This window comes from Stomoxys calcitrans, chromosome 3 (assembly GCF_963082655.1).
Source record: "Stomoxys calcitrans chromosome 3, idStoCalc2.1, whole genome shotgun sequence".
Lineage (NCBI taxonomy): Eukaryota > Metazoa > Arthropoda > Insecta > Diptera > Muscidae > Stomoxys > Stomoxys calcitrans.
The window spans coordinates 62,718,636-62,743,248 of record NC_081554.1 but is presented as its reverse complement, the minus strand read 5'-3'; the positions used below and the strand labels follow the sequence as shown (position 1 = coordinate 62,743,248).

Below are 24,613 nucleotides of genomic sequence, written 5' to 3'. Positions count from 1 at the left end.
AAGAAAATTTCAAGTTAGGAATTCCGTGCTACTTACAAAATCCTTAATTGTTTTCAATACCACTCCAATACCGGAGGCCACCGTAGCGCAGAAGTTAGCATGTCCGCCTATGACGCTGAACGCATGAGTTCGAATCCTGGCGAGACCATCAAAAGACATTTTCAGCGGTGGTTTTCCCCTCCTAGTGCTGGCAACATTGTAAAAACTTCTTTCCAAAGAGGTGTCGCACTGCGACACGCCGTTCGGACTCGGCTATAAAAAGGAGGCCCCTTATTATTGAGCTTAAACTTGAATCGGACTGCACTCATTGATATGTGAGAAGTTTGCCACAGTTCCTTAGTGGAATGTTCATAGGCAAATTTTGCATTTACCACTCCCCTAAGTTGGTTTATGTCTGGTATTATGTATCCACCTAAGTGCCGGTATCTGTTAGACGCGAAAGCCAGGCAATGACAAAGGAAATGCTCCAACGTCTCACCATCTTCCCCGCATGCCCTACACATGCTATCACTTGCCGCACCGATTTTACATAAGTGAGCTCGTAGTCCTATGTGATACCAATAGCTATACTGATCTCCTTCTTATTTCCTTTCAGTAATAGCCTCGTCTGACAATCCCCCCATAGGATTGTCACCGACCTACCTACCGTTTCACTGTTCCACAATGTTGCATGCGCATTCGTCACCCTCTAACTCGGACTGCGTCCCCCGAAAGGCTTCGGGTTAATGATGATGATACCAATAGCTATACTGACCTCTTTTTTACTTCCTTTCAGTAATAGCCTCGTCTTCTCACGATCTGGATCCCCCCATAGGATTTTCGCCGTCCTACCGATCGTTGTTGCATTCGTCGCCCACTCCCTTAACTTGAACTGCGTCGACCCGAAAGGCTTCGGGTTGACCAAGTTTATTGACGGCAGTCCTCTTGCCTTCACCGCCAATTCGTCTGCCCTTTTATTTCCCCTTACTCTGTTATGGCCTGACACCCAAAGGATGGGGATTTTGCCATCCTCAGAAAAGGCGTTTATCTCCGGGTCCTGGTTGTTACTGGCCTTATGGCAATTTTACTGTCGTTAAAGATGTTCTCACTCGACGTCCTCGCGTTAGCACCACACCACTTCATGCATTCCGTATTCGCCCGGATCTCCGCCTACAGGACCGTATTATAGTCAGGCGGTCTAAAACAGATCTCAGTCCCTAGGTTCTCAATGTGGACCCCCAGGCCCACTCTGTCCTCTAGCTTTGATCCATTCGTGTAACATGATCTTCCAGATGGCAATACTAGGGTTCCGTCAATCCAAGACTGTGCCAAGGGCAGCAGTGCCTCGGACTCGACTTCAAGGTTAATCTCAGATATATGACCGGAAACCTTTTCTCTTCCTTCTAGGTTTCCTATCGTCGCCTCCCATCCTCAATCCATTCTCCCACCGCTTTAAGTCTCATAGCCGCAGTGGCTGCCTTACACTTAATCTGTATGTTAATGGGTCGGATATCTAGAATAGTCTTCAGTGCCTTCCGTTGCCTCCCATCCTCAATCCATTCTCCCATCGCCTTAATACTCATAGCCGCAGTGGCTGCTTTACACTTAATCTGTATGTCAATGGGTCGGATATCGGTCTCATCGGATATCGGTCCTCATCGCTCCGCCTATGCCAAGGCAACATGTTCTCTGAACCTGTTGTATGATCCTTATGTTGCACTTTTTTTCGATAGCAGTCCACCAAACTACTGAGGCGTAAGTAAGTATTGGTCTATTCCCGCTCCTGTAGAGACAGTGGACTATCCTAGGATTCAGGCCCCATTTCGAGCCTACGGCTCATCTTTATAGTGCACAACATCTGTGAGCCTTCTCAGTACGCTCCTGAATGTGACACTTGCAATTCAGTTTCCTGTCCAAGATCACACCAAAGTATTTGACCTTGTCAGATATCGAAATCGTTTCATTGAGGAAACGTAGTGCGGCCCACCTTCGTCTTCCTCGTAAATAGGCACATTTCAGTCTTCTCTGGGTTTACATTGAGACCTTTGGGTCTAGCCCAGTCATATGCCATATGCAAGACCCTTTCGGACCTTCTGCATAGCTCGTTCGGATCCTTATCCCTTAGAAGTATCATAACATCGTCTGCGTAGCAGACGGGTTCAAATCCCTCCTCAGTCAGCATCCGTAAGAGGTCATTTATGGTGGCCACCCATAGGAGTGGCGATAAAATGCCCCCCTGTGGCGTGCCCTGTGCCACTTTCTCCCTTATATTTATGCCATGCGACACACAATTGATCCACCTGTTTCTTAGCATATGGTTTATCCAGAGTCTAAGGACCGGGTTCAACCGGTACTGATCTAAGGATTGGATCAGTGTGTCGCTCCGCACATTGTTAAAAGCCCCCTCGATGTCAATGTATACCGCCAGGGTGTACGTTTTGGCACCGAAGGATTCTTCTATTTTATGAACACCCTCGTGCAGGGCAGTCTCCATCGACCTTCCCTTGACATTGGCATGCTGTTTGTATTTGAGCAGTTCGCTGGATGTCTAACTCTTTATCATGGTGTCCACAATACGTTCCATGGTTTTGAGTAGAAAGGACCTATGGGTCCGTGGGCCTTTGGTGTCGCATAACTTGCCTAGCCGGGCTTAGGTATAAACACCACCCTTGCATCCTGCCAGGCTTTCGGGGTATATGCAAGTCCTAGGAACGCTGTGACAGTTTTGGCCAGATGAGGCGCCAGATAGTCTACTTCTCTCTGCAATAACGCCGGAAATATTCCATCAGGTCCGGGTGACTTAAATGGTATGAAGCTCCGCATGGATTCCTTCACCATAAAATCCGTTATTATAAACCTTTGATCAACGTCATTATTTCAAGAATCCTGTGTCTCCGTGAGTCCCTTCGTATCCAGTGGAAAATGGGTTTTCATCAAAGCCTCAACATGTCCTCCGTTGTCTCTGCTCTCTCACTCCCATGTCGTCTAATAAAGTTTCAGTTTGGACATGAGTTTTTGAGAGAAACTTTTTTATCTTGGCGGCTTCATTAACGCTATCGACCTGTTCGCAGAAAAGCTTCCAGGAGGCTTGTTTTGGCGCTCTGGTAATCTTATTGTATTTCTTGAGCCGTGTGTAATACGCATCCCTATAAATTTCCGCTTTTTTACGATGTGCTCTGTTAAAAAGTCTGCGGACCTATTTCCCAATATTGCGAATCTCCCTTGTCATCCAGGGTTTTTCTTGGGCTGATTTCCTTTCCCGAAGAGGACAACTATCTTCGAAGGACCCCATCAGTGCAGTCGTAATCCTGTTGACATTTTCGTCAATGTCTTCTATCAATGTCTTCTATGCTTGGACAGATCTTCTAAATTATCTTGCCCAAGTCTTCTTCTGAGTAGCCTTCCGAATTTTGTCCAATTGGTTTTCAACTTATTCTGGAAGCTTATCGCATTCGGCGCCGGGCGTGCTATTCTAAACCTAATGTAGCGATGGTCAGAGAAAGAGTGTTCCATGGAGACCCTCCAATCCTGAAGCTCATCGATTAGATTTTCCAAACATTTCGTCACATCTAATACCTCCTTTCTAATTCTATTAACAAAAGTAGCGGTGTTACCAATATTAAATGTTATTAGGTCGTTGGTATTCAAGAAATCTGCCAGGTCTTGGCCCCGCTTATTAGTGTTGGTACTACCCCACGAAATGTGGTCAGAGTTCGCATCGCACCCTATTAGTATCTCGTTTCCTGTCTGTTTTGCTTTTCTCATCAGCCGTTGCAGATCCGACATGAGTGGCGGTGTCGGAGAGTCGGAAGGCAGAAAAAGTAATGCCAGGAGTGCTCCACCGTCTCCCTGTCTCACTACTGTTGCATCTGACGTTGACAACTTTGGGGATAATATATTGGGTTGCCCAAAAAGTAATTGCGGATTTTTGAAAAGAAAGTAAATGCATTTTTAATAAAACTTAGAATGAACTTTAATCAAAGATACTTTTTTTTACACTTTTTTTCTAAAGCAAGCTAAAAGTAACAGCTGATAACTGACATAAGAAAGAACGCAATTACAGAGTCACAAGCTGTGAAAAAATTTGTCAACGCCGACTATATGAAAAATCCGCAATTACTTTTTGGGCAACCCAATATAATTAAAATTTTTATGACAAATAACTCAGGTCCTCGGACGAGTACCCGTGTTAGCATAGAATAATTGGTAGTTGGTTCAGTCCAGAAACCGATTCATCCATGGCTCCTGAATTAAGGCAATATCAATCTTGCCCTTGCTGATTTTCTCCATCAGAGCGTGTGTATCTGTCTCGCTCCGTTGGAGGTTTATCTGGATTACCTCAATCACTGGTCTTCCAGTAAATGGCCATCATGGGATTAGGTGATGATCTTATCGTCTGCTCCCTGTTCTTTAAGACAGCATTGACTTTCCTGTCACTGCACTGCCTAATGTCATCGTTTTAGGTTCTTTGCCAAGTCTAGTCTTCCGACTCTTTATAAAGTCGGTAATGATTCCATCGTCGGATCCTTGTTCGTTAAGCTGTATTGGGTTTCCATTCCCTGTACTGCCTGATGTTTCAATGCTAGGATCTTTGCCTTACTTAGCCTTCCAAATCCTAAGTAACTGGACTTCTTGGGAGTAGGTGATGGTACCATCATCGGCTCCCTGTTCGTTGGGTTGCATTGAGACTCCTGTCGCTGCGCTGCCTAATGTTTCAATATTTGATGGTGAGGCAGGCAGAGGTCTTTTATGGTTTGAAGACTCTAAATTAGGAGATAGTTTAAAGTTCGATCGGGCCGAATCTTGGGAACCCAACACCATGGATTCTGTAAATAATTTCCAGAAACTAACTCAGTTAACGACATATGTGTATTTTACGTACCAAATTTCTGCCAAATCAGGTACAAATTGTCCTCCTGAGAGGACTAATCGAAAGATCGATTTATATGCGAGCTACATCAGTTTATGGACCCATTTTGACTGTACTTGGCCCAGTTGTTGGAAGTAATAACAAAACACTGTGTTCAGTTTAGTTTCAGTCAAATCGGATAACAATTGTGGCTCCCACGGGCTCAAGATGTAAAATCAAGAAATCTATTTATATGGGAACTGTATTTTTAAAAGTGGTTATCTTTATTCGTTCGACTGCTATCGTGACTGCGACAGACGGAGGGATCCAAACTATATACCTCGTATAGTTTATGGGGTCGCAGATGTAGTACCATGAAAGTCCCAAAAGTGTCTGAGTTACGCAGGGTACAACTTCCTCGTGAGCTAGTATGACTATCTCCATTGATATCTCTCACGTTTACATCACCATTCCATTGCAGGTTCATTTATGGACAGCCATTCTTGTACTGCTCGTTGTCCTTACACCATTGAACAATAGACAGTACATTTGTTAAGTAAACAATGGCTTTGTTGGCAATCGACCAACACACAGTGGGATAGAAAAAACTATTAAAAAAAATATGCGGTGTGAAAAATGGTAGAGATCTCTCTTGGAAATATGAAGGGGTTAGAGCTGAGGTGCTAGCGAGACAGTGTGCAAAATTTCAAGACCCTAGGTTGTCCGAGCGACTTTTAACGGGCCCCTAAAGTTGATCACCTCGAAAATGTGTTTCGAAAATATTGGGGCTATCAAATCTTCGATTGTGGCCCGATTTCCAATTTTTTTGCTGGATAATGCTCAAGAATCCCTAAAAAAAGTCAAGTTGAGGTCTACAATATCTCATCTTGTTTCAGGGATATTTGACTTTTAATTTTTTGAAAATTGTTTTTGAAACAAGAACGAAAAAATTATGCGTGCACATATGCGTATTCATTCGCTGCTGTCTCAACAATGACTGACACAGAAAACATAAATATTCGTGTGACTTGCCATCAATGCTTCCGTAAAGGGCTGGGTATCGCTTGTTCATATCCACGACTTAGACCACTAACAATGCCTCAATTCACTCATGATTCCTGTGTAAGAACAACATCAAATCTTGTTTCCTAACCTCTCTTTTCCTTCCACATTAATTCTCTAAAAGGCCCCTTTTTAGCCCACGTATTCTCACCTTTTAGTGCCACTGTATGCACGTAAACCTATAATCGAACTTTTTTTTTAGCCAGAAATACATTAACGGCTTAGCAGATGTGGCCATATGTTGGTTTAATTACTTATGCTGAGACTCCCCTCAAGAAGAGATAGACAGGCACAACAGACAATTGGAGAAAGGAAGCAAAACTAAACAGAAAGGCCATTGATAGACAATGAATGACCTCTCGCATGGGATATTTTGACACATGTGGTCATTATTTTGACAATTATACCAATTATCGAGAACAACATGCACAAAAGCTCAGTGTCAAATCAGTTAAAACACTTAAAAAAATAATTTGATTTCATATAACACATCAAATAATTTGGCTTGTTATGGTGTCCTCAGCTTTTACCAAATGTAAATTTCTCTATGAATATTTCTCAAAGTAGCAGGGGGCAATATCTCATAAAGGGTGATTTTTTAGCTATTATCTTTCTCACTCAGGTTTCGTGTTTTGTTTCACTGTCAAACATCTTCAGTTTGGTCTATAATTTAACCATGAATCGTCTTACAAACAAACAACTCTTGCAAATTATTGAGTTTTATTATCAAAATGCTTGCTTCGTTAAGAAAGTTCATCGCGCGCACCTTCCATTCAGCGGACATGGCTAATTTTTGGCTCAATAGGTACATAAACAAGTTGAGTTGTCAGTTTTGGATTGAAGATCAGCCTGAAGCATTGCAAGAGCTACCAATGCATCCAGGAAAAGTCACAGTTTGTTGTGGTTCATGGGCTGGTGTCATCATTGGACAGTACTTCTTCAAAGATGATGCGAATCGTAATGTAACTGTGAATGGTGAGCGCTACGGTGAGATGATATCCAGCTTTTTTTTTGCCCAAAATGCAAGAGCTTGACTTGCATGACATGTGGTTTCAATAAGACGGTGCCACATGCCACACAGCATGGACTTATTGAGAGGCAAGTTTGGTGAATATTTTATTTCACGCCTTAGGTTAGGTTAGGTTGAAAAGAGGGTGAAGTTAATATTTTGCCCCATGCCACTATGGGTATACACCTAAGCCAGTAATAATGTAGTGCGCTCTAAAAACTAAAAAATAACCTCGAAAAAGAAAATTTAAGTTAGGAATCCCGTGCTACTTACAAGATCCTTATTTGTTTCACATGCCACGCTCCTAAGTTGGTTCATGTCTGGTATTGTGTTTACACCTAAGTGCCGGTATCTGTTAGACGCGAATGTCGGGAAATGACAAAGGAAATACTCTAACGTCTCATCATCTTCTCCGCATGCTCTACACATGCCATCACTTGCCGCAACGCAATTTTACATAAGTGATCTCGGTGTAAGTAAGTATTGGTCTAATCATCCTCGGATTCAGGCTCCATTTCGAGTTTCCTGTAACAGAGTATTCATTGGCTTGATTTTTAGTTTTCATCTTCAAATATTTTCTTTCTGTGTACCCACCTAACTCGCAACTACAAATTAGAAATAAGACCTTGTTGACGAAAACTCAAATGTAATCTAAACAAAATACCTCAACTAGGACACACAACCCCGCCTTGGCCATCCAGCCTTAGCTGCTGGCCAAAGCTGTAAGAGCAAACAATGGACATGTGCTGTATATGCGATATGTAGACGCACTTTATGTCTGCGGACTATATCAATGGTATGTTCATTTACTTGCAGACTGAAACGGGCAAGGATAAAGTAAAGTAAACAGCCTAAATGTAATGAAATCGATTTCAAGATTGACACCCATACATTAATAATTAGGAACAATTATACACTTACACACTGTGAGAGAGAAATTGTCTGAGATGTTCAGGTTAAAGGATTTTGTTTGTAATTGGCAAGGAAAACATGGATTCTATCGCAGATTTATTTAAGATTTGCTCCTCGGTTATAGGTTATAGACCGATTTGGACCTTATTTAGCATCCTTATTGGAAATCATAACAGAGCACTATGAGCAAAATTTCAGCTAAATCGGATGAAAACTAAGGCTTTCAGGGGCTCAAGAAGTCCAATCGGGAGATCGCTTTATATGGGAGCTATATCAGGATCTTGATCTATTTGAACCGTACTTGGCACAGTTGTTGAAAGTCATACCAAATCACTATGTGCAAAATTTCAGCCAAATCGGATGAAAATTGAGGCTTCCAGGGGCTCAAGAAGTCAAATCGGGAGATCGGTTTATATGGGAGCTACATCAGGTTATAGACCGATTTGGGCCGTACATCGCACAGTTGTTGAAAGTCATAACGAATCACTATGTGCAAAATTTCAGCCAAATCGGATGAAAATTGAGGCTTCCAGAGATCAGGTAGTCGAATAAAGAGATCGGTTTATATGGGAGCTATATCAGGTTATATACCGATTTGGACCGCACTTCGCACAGTTGTTGGGCGTCATAACAGAACTCTACGTACAATTTTAGCAAAATCGGACAAAAATTGCAGTTTCCAGGGGCTCAAGAAGTCAAATCGGGAGATCGGTTTATATGGGAGCTATACCCAAATCTTAACCGATGTGACCAATTTGTAATCTCCAACGACCGACGTCAATATAAAGTATATGTGCAAGATTTTAAACGGCTTTTACGCGTTTGACTACTATCGTGATTTCGACAGACGGACGGACGGACATGGCTAGATCGACTTAGAATATCGAGACGATCATGAATATATAAACTTTATGGGGTCCTGGATCAATATTTCGAGGTATAACAAACAGAATGACTAGATTAGGACACCCCCATCCTATGGTGGTGGGTATAACAAGTAAGAAAGCGTTAAGCGAAAGCGGTCGGTCATTGATTCTATACGGTCATTGTTCCGTATAGACTCAAAAATGGCTGATCTAATTATCTTGAAATTTACGCACATTGTGTAGGTTGGTCTGGAAGCAAACATAGGCTGTATAATTTTTTGATATTGGAAGGGAGGCGGACTCTCCCCCATAACCTAAAAGTACCACCCAAAAATAAAAGTGTACCGATCGGGACAATATGGGATTCAAATGAAAGGTATTCAGGAGTAGAAAACGAATTTCATATTAAAAATTGGTTCCAAATAACTGGGGGACCGCGCCAACTGCAAAAACCCCCCAAAATAGGTTCATTGGACCAGCGTGACAATATTGGACTCAAATGAAAGATATTTGGAAGTAGAATCCGAATATGGTCAAGAAGAGGAAATATGCTTTATAATTTGTTGACCATCCTATGGTGGTGGGTATAACAAGTAAGAAAGCGTTAAGTTCGGACGGGCCGAACTTTGGAGACCCACCATCTCGGGTAAATGTGTAATCCACCCTTCGTCATAATCCGGTGAAAAATGCAATAATTTATGCCCCCATAGCAGCTATATCGATATATGGTCCGATTTGAACCAAATTCGGAATGGACATTGAGTGGTCTTAAAAGTACAAGTCATTGTTCAATTCTGTAGAGCAAAATATTGGTCTTTTTGGTAGCTATATAAAAATATAGACTGATCACGGATGTCGAAAAGTCTAACATAAGTCACTATGTCCAATTTCAGCGAAATAAATGGACAATAAATGCGCCTTTTATGGGGCCAAGACTTTAAATTGAGAGATCGGTCCATATGACAGCTATATCCAAATCTGAACCGATCTGGACCAAATTGAAAAGCGATGTCGTAGGGCCTGACACAACTTATTGTCCCAAATTTTGGCGAAATCGGACAACAAATGCGCCGTTGATTTGCCCAAAACCTTAAATCGAGAGATCGGTCTATATGGCAGCTATATCCAAATCTGAACCGATGTGCGCTATTTTGCAGAAAAATGTCGAGGCAGAAAATTTAACTCGCTGTCCCAAATTTCGGCGAAATCAGACATTAAATGTGCCTTTTTATACCCTCCACCATAAGATGGGGGGTATACTAATTTCGTCATTCTGTTTGTAACTACTCGAAATATTCGTCTGAGACCCCATAAAGTATATATATTCTTGATCGTCGTGAAATTTTATGTCGATCTAGCCATGTCCGTCCGTCTGTCCGTCCGTCCGTCCGTCCGTCCGTCCGTCTGTCTGTCGAAAGCACGCTAACTTCCGAAGGAGTAAAGCTAGCCGCTTGAAATTTTGCACAAATACTTCTTATTGATGTAGGTCGGTTGGTATTGTAAATGGGCCATATCGGTCCATGTTTTGATATAGCTGCCATATAAACCGATCTTGGGTCTTGACTTCTTGAACCTCTAGAGTGCGCAATTCTCATCCGATTGGCACGAAATTTTGCACGACGTGTTTTGTTATGACATCCAACAATTGTGCCAAGTATGGTTCAAATCGGTTCATAATCTGATATAGCTGCCATATAAACCGATCTTGGGTCTTGACTTCTTGAGCCTCTAGAGTGCGCAATTCTTATCCGATTTGAACGAATTTTGGCACGACTTGTTTTGTTATGATGTCCAACAACTGTGCCATGTATGGTTCAAATCGGTCCATAATCTGATATAGCTGTCATATAAACTGATCTTGGGTCTTGACTTCTTGAGCCTCTAGAGTGCCCAATTCTTATCCGATTTGAATGAATTTTGGCACGACGTGTTCTGTTATGATATCCAACTGTGCTAAATATGGTTCAAATCGGTCCATAATCTGATATAGCTGCCATATAAACCGATCTTGGGTCTTGAATTCTTGAGCCTCTAAAGTGCGCAATTCTTATCCGATTGGCATGAAATTTTGCACGACGTGTTTTGTTATGATATTCAACAACTGTGCCAAGTATGGTCCTAATCGGTCCATAACCTGATATAGCTGCCATTTAAACCGATCTTGGGTCTTGACTTCTTAAGCCTCTAGAGTGCGCAATTCTTACCCGATTATAATGAAATTTTGCACGACATGTTTTTTTTTATGATATCCAACAAGTGTGCCAAAAATGGTTCAAATCGGCTCATAAACTGATATAGCTGTCATATAAAGAAATCTGGGGACTTGACTTCTTGAGCTTCTAGAGGGAGCAATTCCTCCCTGATTTGGCTGAAATTTTGCATGACGTTTTTTATTTTTTCTTTCAACCACTGTGTCAAATAAGGTTTAAATCGGTTCATAACCTGATATAGCTGCCATATAAACCGATCTGGGATCTTGACTTTTTGAGCCTCTAGAAGTCGCAATTATTATCCGATTTGCCTGAAATTTTGTACGATGGATCCTCTCTTGACCATCAACATACGTGTTTATTATGGTCTAAATCTGTTTATTGCCCGATACAGCTCCCATATAAATCGATCTCTCTATTTTACTTTTTGAGCCCCCAAAGGGCGCAATTCTTACTCGAATTGGCTGACATTCTACACAGGTCTCCAACATATAATTTAATTGTGGTCTAAACCGGATCATATCTTTATATCGCTCCAATAGCAGAGCAAATCTTTTCTTATATCACTTTTTGCCTAAGAAGCGATGTCGGGAAAAGAACTCGACAACTGCGCTGCATGGTGGAGGGTATATAAGATTCGGCCCGGCCGAACTTAGCACGCTTTTACTTGTTTGGGTTTAAAACCTTAAATCGAGAGATCAGTCTATATGGCAGCTATATCCAGATCTGAACCAATCTGGGCCATATTGAAGAAGAACATCGAAGAGCCTAGCACAATTCGCTGCCCCAAATTTCTGCGACATTTCTGCAACAAATGCGCCGTTTATGGGCTCAAAACCTTATACCGAGAGATCAGTCTATATGGAAGCTATATACAAATCTGGACCGATCTGGGCCAAATTTCAGAACGGTGTCGAGTGGCCTAACACAATTCACTGTCCCAAATTTCAGCAATATCGAATAATAAATATGGCTTTTATGGTCTTAAGACCTTCAATCGGCGGATCGGTCTATATGGGGGCTGTAACAAAGTATAGTCCGATATAAACCACCTTCGAACTTAACTTGCCTATAGCCAAGTTAATAATCGTCGGAAAGTTTCAATATCTCTATTTTTGAAGATTGTAGCGTGATTTCAACAGACAGAGGGACGGACGGCCGTCTTAGATTTTTACGACGATCGTCTTAGATTTTTACGACGATCAAGAATACTTTATAGGGGGTCGGAAATGGATATTTCGATGTGTTGCAAACGGAATGACAAAATGAATATACCCCCAACCTTCGGTGGTGGGTATAAAAATAAAACCACATAACTCCAATATTTTTGTAAATTTTATTTAGGTACTAACTGAACCATGGCAGCTCTATTTCCCCTTCTTTTACTTTATATGGAAAAAACTTATCCTTTGAAAATTTATTTTCGACAATTAAAAGCCTTTTAGTGAACGAAAATAGTACCTGTATATCGCTTGACTAACAGTATACCAATATATTGGGTTGCCCAAAAAGTAATTGCGGATTTTTCATATCATTTTTCATCGGCGTTGACAAATTTTTTCACAGCCTGTTACTCTGTAATTGCACTCTTTCTTCTGTCAGTTATCAGCTGTTACTTTTAGCTTGCTTTAGAAAAAAAGTGTAAAAAAGTATATTTGATTAAAGTTCATTCTAAGTTTTATTAAAATGCATTTACTTTCTTTTAAAAAATCCGCAATTACTTTTTGGGCAACCCGATACATGCCTTTATCTTAATCCTATATGTTCTTTATTGATCTATAAAGTCGCTCGAAGTGTTTAGGGTCATTTAAGTTTGGATGTTAGATATATTCCATTCTTAAAAGACTTTATTTGAGCCCGATATTCTCATAGGATTTTTGGTATTCTCCACGAATACCTCCCACTGAGGGACACTGCTGTTGTCCAAAATCCTATATGATTCCCTGATTCCAAGAAATTCAATGAAAACTCCTACTCCGGCACGCCCCCTTCTAATTTAGAGACATCTGTGAAGAGAGAAGGTGCTGGGATGAGCGGTGTGTCCCTAGCCCAGAGATCCCTTTTAGAGAGAACAAAGACCGCTGATATATAATCAGTCATGCTGCATATAGCACACCGCATCTCCATCCCCCGGTAGAACAATGCCCAAAGTTTGAGGAGCGTCAGGAACCTGATTTCTTCAGTCTTATGGAGATATTCGTTGCCACTTTCCCAATATACATTTCCGAAGGTCTAAGATCTAGAATGTCATTCAGTGATTCTTTCGGAATACTTCCCTTGCCTCAAAGATTAGCACCGACGCGGTATCCTTACCTTCGGTGGACCCATGCCAACTCCTACCTATCGTATTGGGACAGGAGTAGAGCGCATGCAGCCCCCTTTATCCTTTCCTCGACGTTTCTTCTCCAGCTTAGTTTCTGGTCGAAAATAAGAAAAACCGCAATAAATTGTTTTCTGATTTTCCCGCCTGATTTTCGAACGAATAATTTCACCATTACAAGCAGCATTGTGAATCTCTGCGCCACGGTGGCTTTTTGGAGGCCACTTAAATCAAATATGATGCTTTACTTTAAATAGAAGCTTACAAATGTTTAAAAGAAATTGTTGTTCCGCGTTTTGGAACCCAAGGCACAGTCGAGCGGCCAACACAAAGGTCGTAAAGAATATTTTGGGTCATCGATGCATTTGGCTATATGTGCTGGTGGAGTTGGTGTGCCTTTTGGCGGTAATTGAATTCGTATTTCAAATTTTATCTTTTACTGGCTGACTTGGTGACCACCATAGCTCAGGGGTTACATGTCCACTTGTTTGGATTTTTTTTTGCTGGTCAGGATGGGAAAATGATTTGCCTATGTGACGATTGCTTCTCTCGCCTTATACCAGACTCCGTTGTTTCAAACAGCACCGGCCAAAAATCCACCCTTTGCCTCCCCAGAGGATTAATTCTACCTCAGAACCGATTTCGCATTGCTTCGAGATGAACCCCATATCTGATGATTTTCCATATCATCTTCATTCATACTCTACGCTGCTGCGTTCAGGTCTATGTTCTTTCTGGGCAGCACTTGTTCGGCGTATCTCATCACCGCCTCCCAGTTCGTCTTGTCTTTCTGCATCCTCTGGACTATTGTCCCAGGCGAAACGACGTCAATGGCTGTTTCCAATTCCCGACGTCTTTTAACCCAGCGTTAGCAGAGGAATGTGCATTCCACATCGTCTGCAACTTTTAGCTCCTCATAGATGCACTTGCTAGAGGGGCATTTGCCCATTCTATACAGGTATTTTCTGAAGCAACCATGGTCTGTCAGCATCTATGTGACGTTATAGTCGACATCGCCGTGGTTCCTATCTCTCCACATCCGTATATCGGGTATTAGTCGTCACGTCCACCTTGCCCGATTGTCATTTGTCCACCTTTGTTGCCATCGCTCGATATTCTCCTTTCGTATGCCCCGTGCATGATCCGTTTGCATCCCACCTTGTTCTCTCTGGATGTTGCACTTCTCGGTGTAGAGCCTATACGTTTATCCGAACCATTCAGGCTGTTACAAGGGCTGCGGGCTCCGGCACTGTCCATTAGAATGATATGACCCTAAGAGTCGCCGTGCTCTGCACCGAAAGCACGGATTTCGCTCGGCATGCTGTCTGCAGTGTCTGGCTCCATATTTCGCTCCCATAGAAGAGGATGCTATTGCATGTCTCTTTTAAAAGTCTGCTCCTGCTCGGGAAAGGCCCACCTATGTTTGCCCTCAGTCGACTGAGTTGCGCCGTTATCTTCGCGGCTTTTGTCGTCGCTTGCTGGATTTTCTCTGCATAGGTCGGCTTTGGATCCAGTCGGATCCCTAGATATTTGACCGGTTGTGAGAGTTCAGCCAGTACTTTGCTCTTAGCATCACCTGCCTGTAGTTTGCGCTCTGCACCTTCCGTGTCCCTTGCGGTGATAACTGCAGTGATGTCGTCAGTATTTCTTACTAGAAAGGTACCGTTTACACCCTTACAAACCGCACTCTGTCTGATTTGGCTGAATGAATGCATGTGGTGTTCCGTTAAGATTTCCAACAACCGTGTCAAGTACGGTCCAAATTGGTCTATAACCCGATACAGCTTCCATATAAACCGAAATCATAAAGTGACTTCTTGAGCCCTTACAAACCGCACCCTGTCTGATTTGGCGGAATTTTTGCGTGTGGTGTTCCGTTAGAATTTCCAACAACTGTGGCAAGTACGGTCCAAATCGGTCAGGTAATACCCGATATAACTCCCATGTAAACTGGTCTCTCGATCATTCTTGTTCGGATTCCATGGTGGTGGATTCGGCCCGGCCGAACTTAGCACGCTTTAACTGACGCTTAACTCTTTTTTGATTTTTTCCAAAAATTAATGAAATTCATATCGTATATTGAATCATTGAACTTAATCACATAGGATATGGTCTTTATTGCTATAACGTTATCCTTCATTCTCTTCTTATTTGCACAATTCCAAACCCTATACCTAAGCAATACCATATCGAGCTGTACTGTTCAACTATTATGGGTTGCCCAAAAAGTAATTGCGGATTTTTCATTTAGTCGGTGTTGACAAATTTTTCCACAGCTTGTAACTCTGTAATTGCATTCTTTCTTCTGTCAGTTATCAGCTGTTACTTTTAGCTTGCTTTAGAAAAAAATTGTAAAAAAAAGTACATTTGATTAAATTTCATTCTAAGTTTTATTAAAAATGCATTTACTTTCTTTTAAAAAATCCGCAATTACTTTTTGGGCAACCAAATAAAATCAGCCTTGGTCACTTCGGAAATGTTTCGAATCAAGGGGCCAACGACTTAATGTCTATGTGCGTATGCAAAGTCATTGCCATCACATCGCATCAACGAGGACACTTTTCTTCGTGCGATTGGAAGTGGGTGAAATGTATGCGTCTCTACGATGACGCTACGCGTGCATGGGCCATGGCTTGGCATGGGGCCAAATGAATGCGGAGTATCGAAAGGTAATGATATTTGAGCTCATTTTCCATCTCATCATGGTGGCTGGTGAATGGCTGAATGGTTAGGCAGGCTGCTTGGCCGATTACAGAGCATGGGGAAGTTGTGGACTGCTGTTGTTTACATTTTTTCACGTTTCATTACACTTCTAAATAATGAATCCTGTCGTTTGTGTCCGGATGTTGAGCGGTTAGCATGTCGTCATTTTCGGTTATTGTGGTTTGGCGTTAATGTTTCTGTTTGTTTTGCTTCTGTTTTTAATAATTAATGCCATTAATTGTGTGTGTGTGTGTGTAATTAATTTCATCCTTAGGGCCCAATGGGGCGTGGGTTTTTGTAATCCCCCCTAAGCAGATACGCATATGTGTGGTGAGAGAGTGTGTGTTTGATTATGGGAATGTGTGTATGCGCATGGTATGCATTTGATTGGATTTTAATAGCATTTTGTTTAAACTAGAAAACAATTACAGCTTAAGAAAATTATATCCCTTACCCCCGACATTTCGTGAGGCTAATTTCTTATGAGTGGGAGTGGCAGCTGGCATTTCTTATTTTGTGGTTCATTTTCTGTTTTTGACTGGTATTGTCAAAAGTGTTTGCCTACGAGATTTAGCCGAAAGGAATTTAACGTTTGAAAAGATCTTTAAATTGATTTCTGATGTTAACGAAAAAATGAGATAACATCACCTTAAATTATGGTCTATTTTTACCTTGTGAGTACGTAAAGTAACTGCTTCATACTTATACTAACCCAGGCCGTAGTGCGGATTTTGTTTGAAATCGGTAGGGACGGAAAAGTGGCTATGATACGGTGCAACTCCTTTCACCATCACTCGTGGGACCAAAATATTGAATGAAAAAAATTTAGATGTATATAAGAATAATGAAAGAGAACAATGTGAAGAGAAGGCACATAGTGCTTTTGAAGGTCCAATCCCCACGCTATCCGTGGTCCTTCTGCATGGGAAAGCAAGCCAAACTCCCCTCGATCTCACCATAATTGAGCCATTACTGGCGCAGTTATCTTTTCTTGAGATTCTGGAAGATAGCTGCGCCTATTTCAGTATCTGCCTAGAAACCTCACAACAAAAACGGAGGAAAGATGAAGAAGATGGCGGGAATAACAGAATTAACCGTTGTCGTCACGGAACTTGGGATCAGAGAACTGCACGATGCCCAAAATTTGGCACTCAATAGCCACTTTGGCCAAAGCAATTGTTTGTATCGCATGCCACATAAAAATAAAGTTTGCCAGAAACACACGCACAAGGGTAAAAGATGCGTAAACTTTTTAGTAATTGTCCAGTGGAAGTGATTATGAGTTTAATCCATGGGCAACGTGTGCTGTTTGCAAGTGAACACCACTCAGATAAGTGTCATATAAAGCCAAAACAAGCAGAAGAATGAGACATCAAGTTTTGTTGATCGGCATAGATATACTCCGAGGGAAGGGACGACTTAAAGCCAAAACAGAATGAGTGTATTGAACTTTTTTTTTGAGAGTTGCATTGAAGCATGCAACTCTGAAAACAAATCCAACAAATGCAACAGGAAAAGGTTAAAGATTTTTCAACTTTGATGACTAAATGGAGCGTCATTCTGTTTTGCCATACGTGAAGTAGGGTTTTCAGTCGTCAAAGTTAAAATTTGTTTTACTTTTGTGAGATTTTTTTGCAGAGTTGCATTTATCAACGCATCGTTTAAAAACAAAGCTCAACGCGCTCATCCTGTTTTGGCCATTAGGACTCTTAGTATTAGTTTCAATAGCACAGGCCAGGTAGTGTGGAGGTGTTAAACTGTCTTCGTCTCCTCATCTTTGCAGCAGTGATCTTTGTATGGAAAATTTAACTTGAAGATGTCTGCTATAACGACTCTCAGAGGCAATGCGATTGGCGCCGATTGCAGGATCCAGCTCTGGCTATTTTGTTTTGTTTATTATTCTCGACAAGACTCTTATCATCGAGATCCAAGTGAGCCAGCAAACCTCACATTACACTCTTTCACAGACACTGAGCTGACTATATTCGAACTTATTGACAGGAGAGCCGCTAGATGATGCTGAAGTCCAATTTAACTTTACCTTTATGGTAAGCATCTTTGCTTTAAATATACTGCAATCCTCAGGAAGCTTAGGGCAGTTAAAAGACATACGTCTGACAACTAGCCGCTTTACGCGGAAACCTTTCGTTGTGTTCGTTCTAGAAAGAAATAAAATAAGAGCGAGAAAAGTTAAAGTAGGGAAGGGTTTACTTCGTCCTACTCAGACGCACATTCGCCTGAAACCAAAGAAAGAGAGAGAGATAAACGGAAAGCCGTTGTAAACATTTACAAATTTTACCCATGAACATTCCACTAAGGAACAGGGGCAAACTTCTCACATATCAATGAGTGCAGTCCGATTCAAGTTTAAGCTCAATAATAAAGGGCCTCCCTTTTTTATAGCCGAGCCCAAACGGCATGCCGCAGTGCGACACCTCTTTGGAGAGAAGTTTTTACATGGCATACTACCTCACAAATGTTGCCAGGATTAGGAGGGGAAAACTACTGCTGATTTTTGGTCTTGCGGGGATTCGAACCCAAACGTCATAGGCGGACATGCTAACCTCTGCGCTACGGTGGCTTCCGGAGGAAAGCCGTCGTAGGGATCGCAAAAGTCACACCGACTAAGAATACGCCCTTACAAAAGTCCAGGTCGAAGAACTAAAGAGAGCTTAGAGAAGACAAGAGGCAGTGGGCAGTGGCACAGCAGATGCTCGACTGTCTCCAATTGCTCCCCATCTTAACAGATCTTGATGAAATCATCCTTGTCCCGCGAGAGAGACCATGGCGATGTCAGCGACAGTGGATGTTTAGCGTCATAGACGAACTTGCAAACCTCTGGCTTCCGGAGGAAAGACGTCGTAGGAACCGCAAAATTCACACCGACTAATGATACGCCCTTACAAAAGTCCAAAAGATCCATAGAGTGCTTAGAGAAGACAAGTGGCAGTGGGTAGTGGCAGTGGGTAGTGGCAGTGGGTAGTGGCAGTGGGTAGTGGCAGTGGGTAGTTGAGGTGGGTAGTGGCAGTGGGTAGTGGCACAGCAGATGCTCGACCGTCTCCAACTGATCCCCATCTTCACAGAGAGAGAGACCATTCGCCCTAATAGACATCCACCATCCCAAACAGTCAGCACATAGAGGGGTTCACCAGCGTCGTAGCACTCGCAGAATCCATCCGCTATTCAAGCCTGGCCATCCTGTCAGTCACCTCGTTTCCCCCACCACTTGATGGCCCGTAACCCAGCACCAATTTGACAGCAGCCCCTTAACGTCCGACACGCTACTTACATCTTCCGACAAGTCACGACCTCACATGACCCACATCCAGGACTTTCAGCGCTGCCTGACTGTCCACATAGATCGTGACATATAAAGCCCTGAGGATCGCAAAAACCTCCGGCTGAAAGACACTGCACCCGACTAGAAGTCTATGTGCCTGCCTAATTCATACGAGTTCAATAAAAAACTGCCTCGGTACTCCCATCCAGCATGATCTCATCCATGTTTGAAGAGATATCGAAGAGGGGCCAAACGCCCCCAGCGACCTAACCTTCAGGTCGCCATCAAAGAAATATATGTCCGGCATATAGTCCGCCCAATGCCAGAGTAGTCAACTCACGACAGCGGCCTTCGGCAAAACAAACAAATGCCCGAAATCCGAAGAGTGCCTATACCCTCTCATAACCCCATAACCCGTCAGTCTGAGGCCAGTCCTCAACACCGCGCACTCCATGCATAGGTGCAAAGATCCCGTATCAAGTTAGCATTCAGTGCTGCTCTCGGATCTCATCAGCATCGCATTAATACCCTGCACTTTTTCCATCATAACGAATAGACCCACCCTCCCCAAGGCTCAGCAAAGTACATCCAGTGGACCGTCCCTTGCCTAAGTGCCCAACTTCTGCCTATCAAGTGGCGACTTGAGTAGAGAGCATACAGCCCCCGTTTGACTCTCATCTCAACGTTCCATATCCAGTTCAATTTATGGTCAAGCTAACCTTCAACCTTCAGGTCGCCATCAAAGAAAGATGTGTCCGGCACATAGACCGCCCAATGCCAGAGTAGTCAACTCACGACAGCGGCCTTCGGCAGAACAAACAAATGCCCGAAATCCGAAGAGTGCCTATACCCTCTCATAACCCCATAACCCTTCAGTCTGAGGCCAATCCTCAACACCCCGCACTCCATGCATAGGTGCAAAGATCCCATATCAAGTTAGCATTCAATGCTGCTCTCGGATCTCGTCAGCATCGCATTAATACCATGCACTTTTCCCATCATAACGGATAGACCCACCCTTCCCAAGGCTCAGCAAAGTACATCCAATGGACCGTCCCTTGTCTAAGTTCCGAACTCCTGCCTATCAAGTGGCGACTTGAGTAGAGCGCACTCAGTCCCCGTTTGACTCTCTCTTCAACGTTCCTTCTCCAGTTCAATTTATAGTCAAGAATACCAACCCTGTGTTTAGCCCCCCGAAAAAGCGACAGCTCACTAACTCACCATACGTCCTCCTTGTAAACAACACCAATTCTGTCTTTCTGGAGATTGTGCCAAGCCCATTGGCCCTCTCCCATCTAGACAGCTTCCTTATCGCGCCTTAAAGCATATTCGTGATAGTAGGGAGAAGGCGACGTCATCAATGTAGGCAACCAGCATCACTCTTTCCTTTCAAAATCCACAAGAGAAGGGATAAAACCATTGCCTGTGGTGTCTTTCTGGTCACAATCTTCCTGACCGAGCCCTCAGCCAGTGAAGCATTGATTATTCCGCGCTTCATCACATCATCTGCTCTGTTTGTCCATCAGTTATAATCACGCCACAGTCTTTATCAGTCTTCATCATTGGGATGACATTTGGTATAGACTCACTTATCTTCCAAAGGCAGGTTAGGTTCTTGAAGGAGCCAACTTGGACTATATTTGGATATAGGTGCCGAATAGATCGATCTGCAAATTTAGGAGTTTCAAACCCAAAAAAACTCGCATTTAATGTCCGATTTTGCTAAAATTTGGGTAATTTATACAGGTGCCCCGACAACCCGAATATGGTCAACATCGAGCCAAATTTATATACAGTTGCCATATATTGGGTTGCCCAAAAAGTAATTGCGGATTTTTTAAAAGAAAGTAAATGCATTTTTAACAGAACTTAGAATGAACTTTAATCAAATATACTTTTTTTACACTTTTTTTTCTAAAGCAAGCTATAAGTTACAGCTGATAACTGAAAGAAGAATGAATGCAATTACAGAGTCACAAGCTGTGAAAAAAATTGTCAACGCCGACTATATGAAAAATCCGCAATTACTTTTTGGGCAACCAATAGTTTGTCTCTATATAGGGCTTCTCCATAAAGAGGTAACGCGGCATGCCAATTGGACTCGACAAGAAAAGGAAGACCCTTATCAGTAAGCTTAAACTGAGAATATTTGAGAAATTTTGCCCTGTTCCTAAATGGATTGTTCATGGGCAAATTTGCATGTCTTTATAAGGTCGTAAGTCAACAACAGACGCATTTATTTCCCTATTTCGCTGAATTTTGGTATAGGGAGTTTTATTGGGCTCGTCGTTATCCGAAATGGATATGGTCCAGATCGCACCATATTCGGATTTAGTTAATCGATCTTTGAAGATCGATCTGCAGATTTAGGGTTTTAAGCCTGTAAAAGTCTTATTTATTGTCCAATGTTGCAAAAATCTGAAACAGTGACCCCTAATATCCAAACGGATAATGGTCTGTGCGACCATAATTTGGGTCTTATGAATATAAAATTCTTTTTTATTACCCGCTTTTCCCAAAAATTTGAGACATGGGCTTTTACATGGACCCACAAAAGAGAGTCTAAAAGCGTTAAATCACCAATTGATCGGTCCCGAACGTGAAATGAAATGTTCACCGTACTCGTTCACCAAAGTCCATTGTTATGCGTGCTGTGTGGCATGTGGCACCGTCTTGTTGAATCCACATGTCTTGTAAGTCAAACTCTTGCATTTTGGGCTAAAAAAAAGTTAGATATCTTCTCACAGTAGCGCTCACCATTCCACAGTTACATTACGATTCGCATCATCCTTGAAGAAGTACGGTCCAATGATGCCACCAGCCCATGAACCGCACCAAGCTGTGACTCTTTCTGGATGCATTAGTAGCTTTTGCTATGCTTCAGGGTGATCTTTTCTCCAAACTTCTCCAAACAGAATTGTGCTTATTTCCTTACCCATTGAGCCAAAAATGAGCTTCGTCGATGGAATGGAAGAAGCGCGCGATAAATGTTTCTAAGAAGGACGCATTTTGGTAATATTGGGTTGCCCAAAAAGTAATTGCGGATTTTTCATATAGTCGGCGTTGACAAATTTTTTCACAGCTTGTGACTCTGTAATTGCATTCTTTCTTCTGTCAGTTATCAGCTGTTACTTTTAGCTTGCTTTAGAAAAAAAGTGTAAAAAAAGTATATTTGATTAAAGTTCATTCTAAGTTTTATTAAAAATGCATTTACTTTCTTTTAAAAAATCCGCAATTACTTTTTGGGCAACCCAAAAAATTCAATATTTTGCAGGCGTTATTGGTTTGTAAGACAATTCATGGTTAAATTACAGACCAAACTGCAAATGTTTGACAGTGAAACAAAACAGGAAACGTGTGTGAGCTATTTAAACAGTGTAGCCAAAAAGATAATAGCTAAAGAATCACCCTTTATAATGCTTCCCGATACCTGAGTCAAATATCGTCCAGATCGGGCAATATTTGAATATTAATATCCATGGTGGTGGTTTTGGCTTATATGATCAGCCGCTAGATTAAACCAAACCGGTCGAAAATTAAATACCATTTGCAATAAAATGCTTTATTTCTCTCATAAATATCAAATATATAGCAATTGAAATCTAATATTCTAATAATTCGATTGTGTTTCTTTAATTTCAGATGCATCATCCCATACAAATGAAACCAGCAGATAGTGAAAATCGTAATGGTAAGTAACAAAAATTAACTTTTCATGAATCAAAGTAGAAGATAGTATAAGAATGTTGAAGAAAAAAGACACCCTTTACCAATATCTTATCAATCAAAGGAGTTAAGTTGTCATAGCAAAGTTGCCTTCAGAAGTCATTGTCCCTTTTTAAAGTAGGAGATAAAGAGAAACAATGTTTCCACCACCATAACCCTTCATGCGCTGAGGCCGTATTTAAAAGTTTCCAACTTCAAAAAGGCTCAATGACCAATAACAGGGAGCTGCAATTTCACCAACCACTTTTCCCCCGTCAAACAAAAGCAAAAACACCCGCACAAAGAAAAAGCAATTTCTGTTAGTTTGCTTCGAAAGAATCGGATGATGGTGAAAATGATAACATTGAGGCAATATCGATGAGCTGATGTTGAAATAGGGATACTCGCACAAAGAAGTAGGAGACACATCGTCGCACATACGTGCAGCCCAATATAGGCAAATTGAAAAACCATGTATCGTTGCCCCACACACACACACACACACACACACATTTCGTACATGTGTAGCAACATAATTCCTAGGACCTTAGAGTTGGCGCTCACACTCATCTCTCTCTCTCTCACTCTGTTTGAGAGTTGGCAATCATATTGGATGATTGCCTATCCTTTGATTACTCTAACATATCCCTATTACTGTTTCAGAATGTTTCCTTGCTACGTTCATTCGATTTCATCGCATGCAATACGAATTTTTCTGAGATTATTGCACTTAGCATCGGCATTGGCCAATGTATGGTGGTTGGTAAGATGGCATGATGTAGTCTGTCAGCCAAAATGGCCCATCCGTTCATATTTTGTAAATGTATGCGATGTTTACAGACAGAAGTGTGGATTTCATCGATATGAATTTCCATATCGTGATGTGAAATTCTTGAAAATGATCAAAAAGTACTGTCGTACTTTGTGTTAAAGCTTTATGGGCACAGTGTGCAAAAAAATGGAAAGTATAGCGAGAATATGTCAAAGTATTAAAAGTTAACCGACTTATTCACAAAACTTAATGTAGATTTGAAATAGGTTTAAGGCCTGGTTATGCTCTCGTAAACATACCGTAAATGTAGAAAACATTCCGGTACACATACCGGAATGTAGGAGAGGTATCGTGAGGAAAGGAGAAAAGAGAAAAGTCTATTCCGAAGAAAGAAACAGGAAATGGAGGGATGTGAGTGTGAGCGAATTGAGATGTACAGGAGTCAGAATGAAGTCCGAAAATTCTAGCCTCCTGCAGAGACTAAGAATGAAATCTGGTAACTCATACAGATAACCTGCTGAGGATATGGAAAGAACATTTTACCCAACCGGTAGTGTTCGACGTTGGCGGCGAAGAGGATACCGCAGAACCAATCCCTGATGATGGTATAGAATGTTTAACCCCTAGTAAGAATGAGTTCCCAGTGGCAGTGACCCGACTAAAGAACAACAAGGCAGCAGGAGCCGACGGGTAACCCGCTGAACTATTTAAGACCGGAGGCGACAAGCTGATAACATAACACCGATGACTTTGATGCAGGTTTCCTTCTTTGTCTCCTGCAGAGACAAAGAAGGAAATCTGGTAACTGACACAGACAACATGCTGAGGATAAGGAAAGAACATTTTACCCAACTGCTAGTGTCCGATGTTGGCAGCGAAGAGGATACCGCAGAACCAATCCCTGATGATGGTATAGAATGTTTACCTCCTAGTCAGAATGAGGTGC

General features: G+C 41.9%; 1 protein-coding gene across 5 annotated transcripts in view; it reads left to right on the top strand.

Moving 5' to 3' along the window:
* Positions 1–24,613, top strand: part of LOC106088092 (CUGBP Elav-like family member 2) — a 596,808-nt gene that overhangs the window by 141,519 nt on the left and 430,676 nt on the right. For all 5 annotated transcript variants that reach the window (XM_059364556.1, XM_059364555.1, XM_059364554.1 and 2 more), the window contains one exon: positions 22,833–22,881. In XM_059364556.1, coding sequence (XP_059220539.1) covers positions 22,833–22,881 — 49 coding nt within the window. The remainder of the gene's footprint in view (positions 1–22,832; positions 22,882–24,613) is intronic.